At 39.0% G+C, this 13,138-nt stretch overlaps 3 protein-coding genes across 3 annotated transcripts; 1 reads left to right on the top strand and 2 right to left on the bottom strand.

The window, feature by feature from the left end:
- Positions 1-2,021: 2,021 nt before the first annotated feature.
- LOC101308489 lies at positions 2,022-5,363 on the bottom strand. The gene is made up of 5 exons (XM_004305212.1): positions 5,142-5,363; positions 4,813-4,914; positions 3,919-4,723; positions 2,568-2,734; positions 2,022-2,147 (listed from the first exon to the last, which is right to left on the bottom strand). Exons 1-5 carry the CDS (start codon positions 5,361-5,363, stop codon positions 2,022-2,024), a joined length of 1,422 nt encoding a protein of 473 aa, XP_004305260.1.
- Positions 5,364-5,561: 198 nt separating this feature from the next.
- On the top strand, positions 5,562-6,999 carry LOC101303823 (clavaminate synthase-like protein At3g21360-like). Its single transcript, XM_004302808.1, has 3 exons — positions 5,562-6,025; positions 6,116-6,369; positions 6,473-6,999. Exons 1-3 carry the CDS (start codon positions 5,666-5,668, stop codon positions 6,831-6,833), a joined length of 975 nt encoding a protein of 324 aa, XP_004302856.1. The 5' UTR covers positions 5,562-5,665; the 3' UTR covers positions 6,834-6,999.
- Positions 7,000-7,342: 343 nt separating this feature from the next.
- LOC101303531 (lysM domain receptor-like kinase 3-like) lies at positions 7,343-12,706 on the bottom strand. Its single transcript, XM_004302807.1, has 11 exons — positions 11,620-12,706; positions 11,099-11,173; positions 10,657-10,950; positions 10,177-10,322; positions 9,974-10,063; positions 9,787-9,892; positions 9,211-9,362; positions 9,023-9,120; positions 8,793-8,940; positions 7,896-8,003; positions 7,343-7,609 (listed from the first exon to the last, which is right to left on the bottom strand). The coding sequence occupies exons 1-11, from the start codon at positions 12,212-12,214 to the stop codon at positions 7,445-7,447; spliced, it is 1,977 nt and encodes a 658-aa protein (XP_004302855.1). The 5' UTR covers positions 12,215-12,706; the 3' UTR covers positions 7,343-7,444.
- Positions 12,707-13,138: the final 432 nt, after the last annotated feature.

Genomic DNA, 13,138 nt, shown 5'->3' with positions numbered 1-13,138 from the left:
GAGAGAGAGAGAGGATAAGAGGAGGGATTTTTCTGGGTTTGTATCTATAAAAGTGTGCGTAGTGAGTAACATAATCCAAATCATATCCAGATTTGGCTCGAAGAATTCCAGGTGAGTATCTTTACCCACTCTTCAACTACAAGACATGGATTTGTGCAGTTTGGATTTATGGGTTACTCTTGGGTGATTGGTTTTCAATTCATGTTTATAGTTTTTCTTTTCTCTGATCAATTAAAGGTTTTGATTGTTGTTTTCTGTGGTGTAATTTTTGTTTCTTGAAACCTATTTCATTCATATGATCTAATCTTTAGTACGGTTTGTAAATATTCAATTACAATAGATCGCATCAATATGATACAACCATTGCACCAACATTGATAGGATTACTTCCCATTCTTTATAATTCCTTCCAATAGTATTTCAATAATAAATGAACGGAAACTATTTGACATACATAGCACCAAAACCTTTGAAGAACATAGTAAACATAAATTCGTTACTCGACAAATTGTTCATGAGCTATCAGATAAGCAACAAGAGTGGCACCTTATTCCAAAGATGGCTAAGTTGTGCTTGGAAAACAAGAAATGGAGGGCTTCGAACTTTTAAAGGCTCATTTTCACAGTTCGAGTTACACTGAGGCCCAAAGGACGAGGCCCATCACAAAGGTGTTCAGTTTCATTATTTCCTCATCCACAAAGGATTAGGAAACTGATCCATCCTTTAAATTCTTGGTGGAAAAGGAATGTGATTTTTAATTGGCAAGTTATTTATCCTTTATTGAATAGGAAAAGGGAATTAGTATCCTATAAGGACACGTGGATAGAAACATAACATGCTTACCCTATATAAATATGCATAGGTAGTTGAGAGGGAGCGACATCGGTAGTTGCAATGAAGACGGAGAGATAATTCAAATTCAGGATTATTCATCAAATTATACTTATATTGCGGCTACGTGGGCGTGCATAGTTGATACATATCTGCCAAAAACCGGAGTTTGTTCTTGATATCCCAAGAACTTAGATGAACTTGGACAATTAAAAATAAGTTTTACGTGAGCATCACGACAATATATGAGTGTGCCCGTGTTAGTATTCAAATTCAGCTTATTAGACACTTTAAAGTATGGTACAAGCAAGACATGCTAAACGTCAAGTCACGGATGCAGATATATGGGAGATCTTGAAGAAGACTTGGGAAAGCATGATATACTTGGGAGAATCAGATTGACCGTATGACAAAGTTCTTGAAGGCATGGCACCAAATTTAAGAAAAGAGGTTGAAAGTCGGTTATTTAGCGTCCCTCTCACTTTTCTCTCCTACCTCCTTTCTTAAATTTGGGTGTATACCTTCAAGAAGATTGCCGTGCGGTCGATTTGATTCTACCAAAGTACCAAGTATATCATGTTTTCCTCAATCTTTTTCAAGATCTCCCACATGACTCAACGCTTAGCATGTTCTTCAGTTCTTGTATGGTCATATGGGCTATGATTATTTTGAACAGTAGTTAGACAAATGGAACTAGAATTGAAGCAAGTCATACAACATAATCATCTGTATCAAGCATTGACATATTTAAGTTCATATATACATTTTGAAACTGTAGATTTATATACGTAGCCACTTTCTTTCTTAGAGAAACCATTCAAGGGTTGTAGGTTGCTCACATTTGACGCATATATTTTGTTAAGGGAAATCATAATGGTGCATTGGTGTTCTAGCCTTCTAGGTACCACTTTCACATTCAGTTCTTGGGTCATCCTGGCCTCCTGGGTGCTTCAGTGCTGCTGTCTTCAATATCACCGTACTATGACAAATCACATCCACCACTTCGGAATTTTTTCTGGAAATTTAAAAGAGAGTTTGGTACAAAAACATTACTTGATTGTCCACATGTGGATACATCTTCTCTTCCTATAGAGGCTAGGATTCATCGATTTTACAATTTATTAGGTGAAATCTTGCTTGGTGAATTTCCAGATTGGTAACAAGCATAATAACATGACAAATAGCAAGAACTACACTTCAATGCTACCCTCTCGGCCTCTCCTAGCTGGCACTAGAATACAGGCACACTTATCATCTGTAACTTCAGGTTTCATATCTGACTTCAAAAGCTCGCTCTGGTAGCTGACTAGCTGGTACTAAAAATATAGACAACTATGAATTATGTCCTACTTGATGAGTTGATGAAGATGTAGTCTTACACAAAGGTCTTTAATCTATTGGTCAATGTTATAAATAGATTCAAGTGGAAGGAGATTCTAAGTCCTCATCGACTGTGTGAATAACAAGTATACGATTTTGATAAGAGAAGAACCGTGATGTGAGCATAGTAATCAAGGAAGTGATTCTTTAACAAACCGAGCTACAGTGACTTACAAAAAAGTTTAATTTCTAAACCATTTCAAGTACACTGGATAACCACAGGCATTTGCTGGTGGTCTCTGTTGAAATACAAAATTACATGTGCTATATCAGAAGTTCAGAACCACCTTGTACAACATTACTTTGGAATGTCATGAAGCCTCATCCAATAGATCGAGAAGTCTTTTTTGAGTTACAGAGTCATCAATACTAAGCTCATTTGTAGAAGCTGCTTCAAACTTCATCCACAACTCCCTCTTTAAAGTATTCTCACCAGGATGTTTGCCTTTGTGAACTACTACGCTTCCAGCTTGTTTCCATATTGGTGTGCTTTCTACAGCAAATCTGCCACCACCTACAGGCTCTGATACAAAGAAATAAATGATTTGAATCAAGACAAGTCCCTTGTGATATCTATGTGATCACCCAAAATAATAGTAATGAAACAAACAATAACTAGTATGATAACAATAACTAGTATGATCACCCAAAATAATAGCAATGTCTCATACAATTAGTTTCTGGAAGTCTGAGTCTTTGCTCGTCAAAGTTATTTATGTTCATGGTAGATGATATCATCTTTGTACAATATTGTTGTTGTGCAAAGAACTTTGGCTTGCATAAGATGCTTTAGCTAAGAACCATATCAGTCATGAGCTTGACCTCATTGTGTTTAAAGGCCCTCCGATCCATGCAAACTCAAGCCTCTTTACTGTGAAATTAAAGTTCTATGTTTTAATCTAGTGCTACTAAAACTCTATTAATTTCTTGGCTGAAATATGTTTTAGCTAACATTTGTTGTCTCAGTATGGATAACATTTTGATATGTTAAAGGTTCATTACATATTTGTTTATATGTAGAATGTATTGCAGAAGTCAAAAGAAAAAAAACATTCCTTATTTTTTCTTCTTTTTCTTCTTTTTCTTCTGGTTTTCAATTGAGTTCAGAAGTATTGCAGTTTATCTAAGCATTGGCTTTTGCCTAGCAAGCATAGTTACAGTAGCATTCCTAGGTAACCACTAAACATGAATCCAGTACGACTATATGATATGCCAAGATACAGAATCCCACTAGTGCTTTGAATGGATTTTGTGTTTAAATTTGAAGAGTAAGATAGTTGGTTAGTTTCTATAGTGATCACTTATATAATGATGTGGGTTTAATGAGTTTTAGTTTTGGGTTAGTTTCTATAGTGATCACTAATATATGATGTGGGTTTATGATGAGTTTTAATTAAAGTGTTAGTTTCTTAGCCTTAAAATGACTGTTGCTTACTATTTCAGGTTTCTTTGACCCGTCATACATGTACCAGTAATAGATGAAGTACATATCTCTGGTGAATTTTCTATGATGAGTTTTTTACCAATTGTCATAACCAATTTTTCTATAGATATGATATGCTTGAGAAATGCCAGTCAGCTAGTACAGTGATATCTATTAAGTTCTACGCCAATTGATCAAAGCTATGATTAAATAAGGTTATGGATTTGAATCAAGACATGTCCAGCATGATATAGTAAAGATGCAAAAAAATGAATAGCCAATACCTTTCTTGTATTGTTGAGTGCCTCCTACATCCTCACTTTCTTTTGAAAGAGGCCCAATCAGTTGTGTATCTTGAATATGACCTTCTTCATCCGAAGACTTTACATCACATGGCTCCAGTAAAACACAAGATTTAGGGGGTGACATACACCAATCTGGTGAGGCATCTGCATCGTCAGAGGTATCACTGCTAGAGGAATCACCAGCATATCTGATTCCAGCAGGATATGGGGTAGACTTACGATTACAAACCAGGTGATGTCCCTTAGGGGAGGAGTCCGAAATGGGTTCAAGCAGCACACAAGATTTAGGAGGAGACTTTAAGCATGGAGTCATCAAATTCATCACCATGGAGCCCCCAATCTTTGACAGCGGTGTAGATTCAACACCAGACTCAGTAACAACTGAATCAGAAGGTTTAGAGGATATAGGCTCTACGGCACGTCCACGTAAATCAGCATTTGTATCACCCCTAGTAGTATGAAAAAATGGTAGCCTATCACTAGTACTAGACGTAACCCTCTCAAACACCAAAGGCTTGGAATGCATTGGGGGCTTGGACGACAGGGACTTTGATATGGGAAGCGGCGTAAGCATAAACAGCTGTTTCCCTCTCTGGATAGTACAGTCAGCACGCCACGAAACAAGGGGAGAAGGCGAGATCAACGACTCCAAATCCGACTCTTCCAGGCTCTCAACCTCCTTCCTCTCAACTTCAGGACTCCTAATCTCACCACTTTCGTTTCCACTCACAATCGCAGCTTCTCCAGTACCAGAGAGAGCCTTCTGAAACCTCGGCACCCACGGCTGCAATTGCAACAAGTACAGATAAAACTCAACTCCAATTTCACTATCCAAAGTGGGATATAAATTAGGGTGGGCAAAATTTCAACTACCTTCAAAGATGAATGCATTTCAGATAAGAAATGTGAGAAGGATTCAACTTCTTTGCTTGCTCCTGCCTTGCATTTAAACGCCTCCACAACTAGTTGATCAATCTGCCATTCAATTCAAAATTAATTCCAAACTAAAACCCTAAAGATATCAAATTAACCATAAATAATCACAAAATACGAATTACCCAACGGAAACCAGTTCATTAATCCTCTATTCAATTCAAAATTCAGTTCCAACAAAAAAACCCTAGATAATCAAAATTTCCATTATAATCTGAAATTGAAGTCACATGGATTCCGGCGAGAAAGAGAGAGATCGATAACGGTACCTGATTAATTAGGGCGGATAGATCGGACTGAACGAGCAAGAGGCGGTCCAAAGCGACGTCGTTTGGACCCTCTTCTTTGTGTTCGACCCTCGGCCTCTCCGTTTTCTTGTCTTTCTTCTTCGCCGTGGTCGCCAATATCGAGGACCTTCCGCCGCCGCCGTGGCTGTTCGAAACGTCCCTCAACGCCTTCCTCACCGGCCTCGGTTTCTCTTCGTTCCTCATCTCTCCCTTTCTTTCTCTCTCTTTCCGGCTCTCACTCTCTCTCTGCTTTTGAATTTCACCAAAGGCCCGCTCGTTTTTCTATACTGAGTGGACTCGGCCGAGTTGCCCCAATCGTACTATTGGGCCTGTACCCGAAACTTAATGTAAACCCGAACCGGCCTAATAAAAACTTAGAACCTGGACACATTTCCCAACCAGGTGAGTTCATCTCCCTCCTCCACATTATCTATCACTCGAAACCCCGATTTCATACTCTGTCACTACGACGCGTCAACTACACGCCCCATCCCCGGAGAGAAACCATGGCAGGGACTTTTGTGCAAGCTCAAATCCCACAGCAGAAGCTCTACGACGGAGTTCGATTCCCGGCGGTTCTATCTCCAAGTCCGGCGGTTCCCTTCACTCTCTCTGCTTTGACCAAAACCATCGAAGCCCAAAGACCGTATCTCGAGGCCCTGCTACGAGAATCCGGGGCCGTACTCTTCAGGGGCTTTCCGCTAAATTCAGCTTCCGACTTCAACGACGTCGTTGAGGCTTTCGGGTTCGAGGAGCTTCCCTATGTTGGCGGAGCCGCCCCGCGGACCAACGTTGTGGGCCGGGTTTTTACCGCTAATGAGTCACCGCCCGACCAGAAGATTCCATTTCACCACGAAATGGCCCATGTATATGCGCATGTCGTTCTTTGTTTTTTCACTTTTTTTCTGGTATAGTGGTTAAGGTTAAGATTTTTAACTACGACATGTCGTCTACAGGTGCCAGAGTTTCCCTCCAAGTTGTTCTTTTTCTGTGAAGTGGAGCCTGGAAGTGGAGGAGAAACTCCTATTGTTCTGAGTCACATTGTGTATGAGAGGATGAGAGATAAGTATCCGGAATTTGTCGAGAAATTGGAGGAGCATGGGTTGATATATACTCGGGTTTTAGGCGAAGGAGATGACCCTTCTTCTCCGATTGGCCGTGGCTGGAAGTCTACATTCTTGACCAAAGACAAGGGCATAGCTGAGGAGAGGTATAGGTTTACAAGTGAATATAGTCCCATACAAATGTTGCTTTGAATTGCTAGTGAGTTATGAACAGCTTACAATGTTGTTGTGTATTAAAACTTTTGGCAGGGCTGCTAAGCTTGGGATGAAGTTAGAATGGTTGGAAGATGGGGTGAAATCAATAATGGGGCCAATCCCGGCCGTCAAATACGACAGCACAAGGCAGAGGAAGATTTGGTTCAACAGCATGGTAGCTGCCTATACGGGCTGGAAAGATGCTAGGAATGATCCTCTGAAGGCTGTTACCTTTGGCGATGGCAATCCGCTGCCCGCGGATGTCATCTACGACTGCTTGAAGATTCTTGAAGAGGAGAGTGTTGCCATTCCTTGGCAGAAAGGTGATGTTTTGCTGTTGGATAATTTGGCTGTCCTTCACTCTCGGAAATCATTCAGTCTGCCTCGCAGAGTGCTAGCTTCACTCTGCAAGTAGTTTAGGGATGTGTATGTATGTACTATCACTATGTGCTATGTCCTCTTCCTCATGTTCAATTCGCACGCTAATATGTATCATCACGACTATGTCCTCCTCTTGGAGAAATACTAATGAATCTGCCAGGTAAAAGTTTATGTAATAAATAACCGTATAGTGATATAAGAATACCAGATTAGCATTTCTTGAAAGCGATCCCATTTTAAGAGTTGTCATTAGTTTAACTAGAGCATGTAGGTTACTGATGCATCTGTGAATAAGGGGGGGTGGTGGGGTGGGGTTTGTGTGTGTTAGGTTTGTATAGAACACCCATGTAACAAGAAACAATGTAACTGAAGGATGTTGTGACAATGATAACTGACTGCTAACTTGTATTACAGGGAAGTCACCCTTCTCTCCAATCTCCATCACATTTTACATCAAATCAAAAAATTTCCCACGAGGTAATAAAACATCCGGTAAGGGAAACGAGAGGAACAAATCCAAAACTTACGTATAAATACCACGATCTTCCCACTATATGTGCTATTATAAATACAAAGCACACTACAGATAAAAGAGGGGCAAAAGAATATGAATGACTTGGGTATGAAAAGGAAGTTTCTGTTTCCCTACCTTCCCTGAACAAGGCCACTGAATACCTGGCTGTTCCCTGCAAGAGTAGCTTCCCACTCAACCGAGGATAGGAGGATTTGTGACAGAGAAATAACAATTTCTTTCATGTCAGGCCGTAAGATGGGATCTTCATCTACACATTGCTTAGCTATCATGGAAACCTACAGAACAAGGAGCAATAAGAATAACAATCAGCTGGTGATATACGACTCCAAAACTAGTTTTTTCTCTTTCTTCTAGTTAATTTGATTATATAATTTCTAGTGTGGCACAAAAACTAAGGACTACATTCATCCCCTTCTTATATGAATGTTAATCACATGTCAATTCTCACGATAACATATCTGGTTAATATTTCCATCAATTTCTTGTATAACAGATATCCTCTTAGTAAAAGCTGGTAAACGGATCCACATATCTAGACAGTGAAAGTCAAGTATAGTTTACCTTGAATAGACAATCATGGGGATACAGGTCCATCAGATTTGGATCAATGTAATCTTTCAAGCTCGACATATTCATGGAATCAGGTGCACTCCTAAGAGCTGCTTGCATCTGCAAATTAGACAAAAATTGAGGATGTTTCATCAGTAGAGAAACAAGTGAGCTAGATAAAGAAACATTTGGAAAGTATAATCTACTTGTGAACTGTAAAGTTAAAAGAACGGCCAAAAGGATGCAAACAACCAAAAGAAATCATATATTCTATTCCTCAACCAATGCGAAGACAAATTACAAAAAGTAGATGAGAAGAACAGCTAAAAATTTTTATGTAAATTAAACAACATGAAAAGTCCGCAAGAAAAGTATTCGATGCTGTGCAACGACTACAATTTTCAGAAAAACAAAAACTAACATACCATTTACTTCTCTTCCCAGTAGCCTTGATATTTCAATTGACCTCATAATATAGACTTTCATTCTTATTTGGTGACAACTATTTTCTCACTAGTAGAGATGTTTTGATCATGTGAAGGTTTCTCAACAAAAATTTAGCAACTGATCCATACATTTCAATGCCCTTTTATTATATCTGATCTTCCTTATTTTTAAGATTCATCTTTTAAAAGTTTTTGACAGGGCGATAAAGAAAGAAAATAAAAGAACAATAACATTTCTTTATGAAAATCATGTCCCCTTGGGGCGAAAACTTGATTGGAATCTATAACCAGACATTAAAATTTTAGTCTTGCTCAAGTCGGTGAATTAGTCTGTAATCTTCTCGAATTCCACTTTAGCATAACAAGCAGGTCAAATATGTTAATTTTCGTTCAGGATTCTGATGCTTTTTTATCCCCACAAAAAAAATAAAAAATTTGATCATGTCTCATCAAATTGACTTACAATGGATACCAGTGAGCGTCTTTCAGGATTTTTTGTAACTGTGCCTTCAGTTCGTATAACAGCCTCCTTCCCTGATAAAATCTCAAAGAGAACAACTCCAAAAGCATATGTATCAACTTTTGTAGTAGCACGCCCATCACTCAAGTATCTGCAGGGATACAAGAGAGAAGCAATCAATCTCATTGAGTATGTTAAGGTCAGAGTAATCAACTGGCAATATTGCTACTTACTCTGGAGCCAGATAACCATATGTACCAACAACTTTGGTTACTGTAGCTTCTCCTTCACCTGTTTTACCAACAAGTTTTGCCAATCCAAAATCTGAAATCTAAAATGTAAAGAAAATAATGCTTATTAGTGACATGCACCAGATGTCTACGTAAACAGCACAAATCAAATCAGTAGAATATATTAAAACCTTTCCCCTGAAGGTACCATCAAGCAAGATGTTGCTTGTCTTGATATCCCTGTGGACATAATGAGCTTTAGTGTGCTCATGGATGTACTCAAGACCTCTAGCAGCATCAAGAGCAATTTGGACCCTCATGATCCAGGAAAGTGATGTTTGACCTATAACCAAGTACAATGAGGTTAAAAAACATACCCGCGATTCAAGTATAGAGCACTATACATCCAAAGTCCATGACTCAATTAACATTAAAGATAAAAGTTACTATATTTAGAGAATGGATATGCCACGTAAGAACTTGAAGAGAGAATTTTGTGCAATATTTCAGTATGAGTTAAGCAGCTAGGGTGGAAATCAGCCTGCCAGGCCTAGTTGAGCCTTGTATTACCTGCCAGGCCTAAGTGAGCCTTGTAATATGAGGCTCAACAACCTCTGCTGTGACCCTTAAGGAAATATGGGTTCTGGCTGGAACAGTTTAGACCAAAATGCAATACTCTTAACGTGGAACAGAATATGATTGAAAGTAAGAAACCAAAAAGAAAAAATCTTGGGACATTCTCAACAATGCATCAGCAAGTAACTTACCCTTGTTCTGAGGATCATGCAAATGGCTTTTGAGTGAACCTTTTTGGGCATATTCATATATTAGGAAGAGCTCATCATCAGTTGCTGCATAACCAATCAATTCTACCTTGACACAAGTAAACCAAAATAGGAGTCAAAGATCTGAAACACACAAAGCTACAAGCTCCAAAGCTAGAATGTGAATTACCAGATTAGAATGATGAACCCTGCATAGAACTTTTACTTCTGCTAGAAATTCTTTGGTTTTTGTAACAGTCATTCTTTTAATAGCAACTTCCTGGAGAGAACTCAATCCATATCAGAATAGCCACATAGGTATGAGAACGACTCTTAATGGGAAAAAAAAAAAAAAAATATCAATGATGCAAATAAAAGTAGAGAACTCCAAACCTGCTCATGAAGTAACCCATAAAACACAGAACCATAAGTTCCATGTCCCAGAAGACGTGAATCAGAGAATCCATCTGTTGAGGAAAAGATTTCTTCATATGTAAAAACCACAGGTTTTTCCATGTCAAGTACATGACTGCCAAGAGCTGCAACACGTAGAGAGGGCCATCAGACATTCCAAGATTCAAGCGAAGATCACATTTTGGTACTTCTAATGAGGAAGCAGATTACATATTATAAACTGATAAACAAAAGTATCGTAAAAGTATTAGAAGTTCTGAATATTGGAATATAGAGGTGTAGACAACAAGGATATCCATTCAACAAAATCTGTTATAGAAGCTCCCATTTATATGTTGTAATTGTTCCCTGCCTACTAGGTTTTAATTCCTAGATCAAATACTCATTCAACATAAAAAAGCGAGTAAGAACGTCAACTTTAGTTGGATAAAAATTGAAAAAATAGTTCAGACAGATGACCTTTTGGAATAGTTATCTGCTGGTTGCTAGAATCCCCATTGGTTTGCTTCCAATCAGAAGACGTGCAACAAGTGAACCTTCCTGAACCACAACAGAAACTGGGTTTCCGAAGAATATGGAACCTAATCTGACCATTAGGATCTTTTGAGTGACCTCTTTGCGCTTCACCGCAGCAGTTTGACGACCTCAGGCACACATATAAAACTATACCTATTACTATCGCAACAAGAACTAACCCCATACTTCCTACGATCCATAAATAGGGAAAATGCGCCTTATGATTCACGCGATCTGCTGTTAAGAAAAAGCAAACAATTTATTAAAATTTGAATGATGCTGTAGTGTGGCACTATAGTGTTCTTGATTGGAAAATTGGCAGGAAAACTTGCAGTTCCCTATTTCTAACAAAACAAGTACAACTTCACATAAACAACATGCATACCTGACAAATTGTCAACCGGTAGAGCAGGAGAGGGAGCAGGAGAAATAGTCTCCAAAGGATAAGGCTCACCAGGAACTAGAAGCATAGAAATGAAATTCTTTAGTACAACACTTTTCCAATAAGCACTATGTCAAGCTGAACATGCACATCCAATGACCATCTAACTTCTAACATCTTTGTAACAGATAGACAGGCTTAAAAATCAATAATAACCATTTTTGATTTTTGTAGTTTTGATATAGCACCCACACAATTATCCCAAAAATGATTTAACAGCAAATTTGTAAAAAGTTTTCTTCCAATGCTTCTGATGCAAATCCAATGTAACTGATCAAAATACATTATGTCTCCACATTATGCTAGGAAAGTATCAACACTTCACTCAATTCACTTCTGTCCGATTGTCAACACAATTCACATTCTTACCCAAAAGTCAACTAAAGCAAACCTCATTCACACAAGTTCATACCCATCAACCAAAACCTTATGAATCAAAAACACAAAATAAGTCGAAAACTAACCTGAATTCAAGGGTATGTAATACAGAGCACCAACAGTGGCATTATCAGGATCAACAATCCCATTAACTTTCTCAATGCTATCCATACTGACCCCGAACCGACTCGCCAAAGACTCAATGCTATCCCCCTCCCTCATCACATAGCTCATCAAATAGTTCCAGAGCCCACTCGAGCACCCGCACAGCAGCCTCAACCACACAACGGCGCCGTTTCTGGCCCTCCTCGTCGAATTGGGCAGGAAAGTCAGGCCACCATAGGCCTCATTAACCACGTCAGACACATACCCTTCACTTGATCTCACTGTAAACGTGGTGTTGGTCAAATACTCGTTGACCCCAGAAGCGCAAGAACAATTCTTTTTTATGAAAACGTAGCCACGGCCGTTGTCGCCTTCTACGGTGACGTCTTCCGGCAACACGTCGAACATGGACTGAATTACCGGCAGGGTCTGATTGGGTTCGGGCTTGAAGGCCAAGAACGATGTGCAGAGGCGAGTTGTGTCTGTACAGTTCATGGGTCTTGTTGGGTCTGCCGCGCTAAACTGAATAAAAAGAAGGTAGAGTAGCACTGCTAAGAGTAACCATCGAACCTTCATTGCCAAGAAAATTTGTTGAATTCACAACGCGAAAGGAATATGTGAAGTTTGGTGATTCTGGGCAGCTCAGTTTCAGTGAGCTGGGATGAAGATTTGACTGCGTTCAACAGAGAATGCTGGAAGTTGATAAACCAAGTTGAGGTCTAATTCAATGTTGGGTTTTGACAAGAAATGGTTGATAGGTGGACAGAGATCAAGAAGTGACAAAAACTGCTTTAAATGCTGTTCTGGAAAAGAGAGAAAGAGTCCAGCTGAGAAATCTAGCGGGTTCTTGTTGTTATTGCTTACTGCGCATGAGTTTTGATTGGGAATTTAGAGAAGAAGATGGTGGTTGTGAGTTGTGACAAGTTTAGAAGAAAGCTGAAAGAAGAAAGAGGGGGAGGAAGGAAGAAGAGACTAAGGGGGTCTGAAGGTGGACAGCAGGAGGGGAAAGGAATGAGGGGACTGTAAACAGAAACAGAGCATTTGTGTTTTGGTGAGTCTCACTGACTCACTTTTGGTGAAATTTGCTTGCAGAGAGCAATACCATTACATTACAACAGTGAAAAAAAGGATGAAAGTGACTGCAAAAGAGATACTGGGCAATGCAGAGAGCCACCCACCTGGAGATTAGGGGACCATTTTTTTTAATTTCACTGAACTGCCCTCCCTTTTTCTAATCCGAGTTGTCCCTTTTTCATGAAATCTTAAGCTTTTCTTAATTAGAGATTTAGTCCGTGAAAAATTGGAAATTTTGGGAATTTCACTATGAATGAGGAGGATAATGTGCTGCATCTGTATATAAGAAATTGGTGTTGCATGTTTGATATGAATTTTGTGGACAAAAATAGCTAAGGTGGATTTTTATTGCTAGCTAGCTGATATAGATTGAAAATGAAAGACAATGTAGCTAATTTTAACTTTTTAAAATAGAAAAGAACTAGC

Source organism: Fragaria vesca, linkage group LG6 (genome assembly GCF_000184155.1).
Source record: "Fragaria vesca subsp. vesca linkage group LG6, FraVesHawaii_1.0, whole genome shotgun sequence".
NCBI lineage: Eukaryota > Viridiplantae > Streptophyta > Magnoliopsida > Rosales > Rosaceae > Fragaria > Fragaria vesca.
This window is presented reverse-complemented; position numbering and strand designations above follow the sequence as displayed.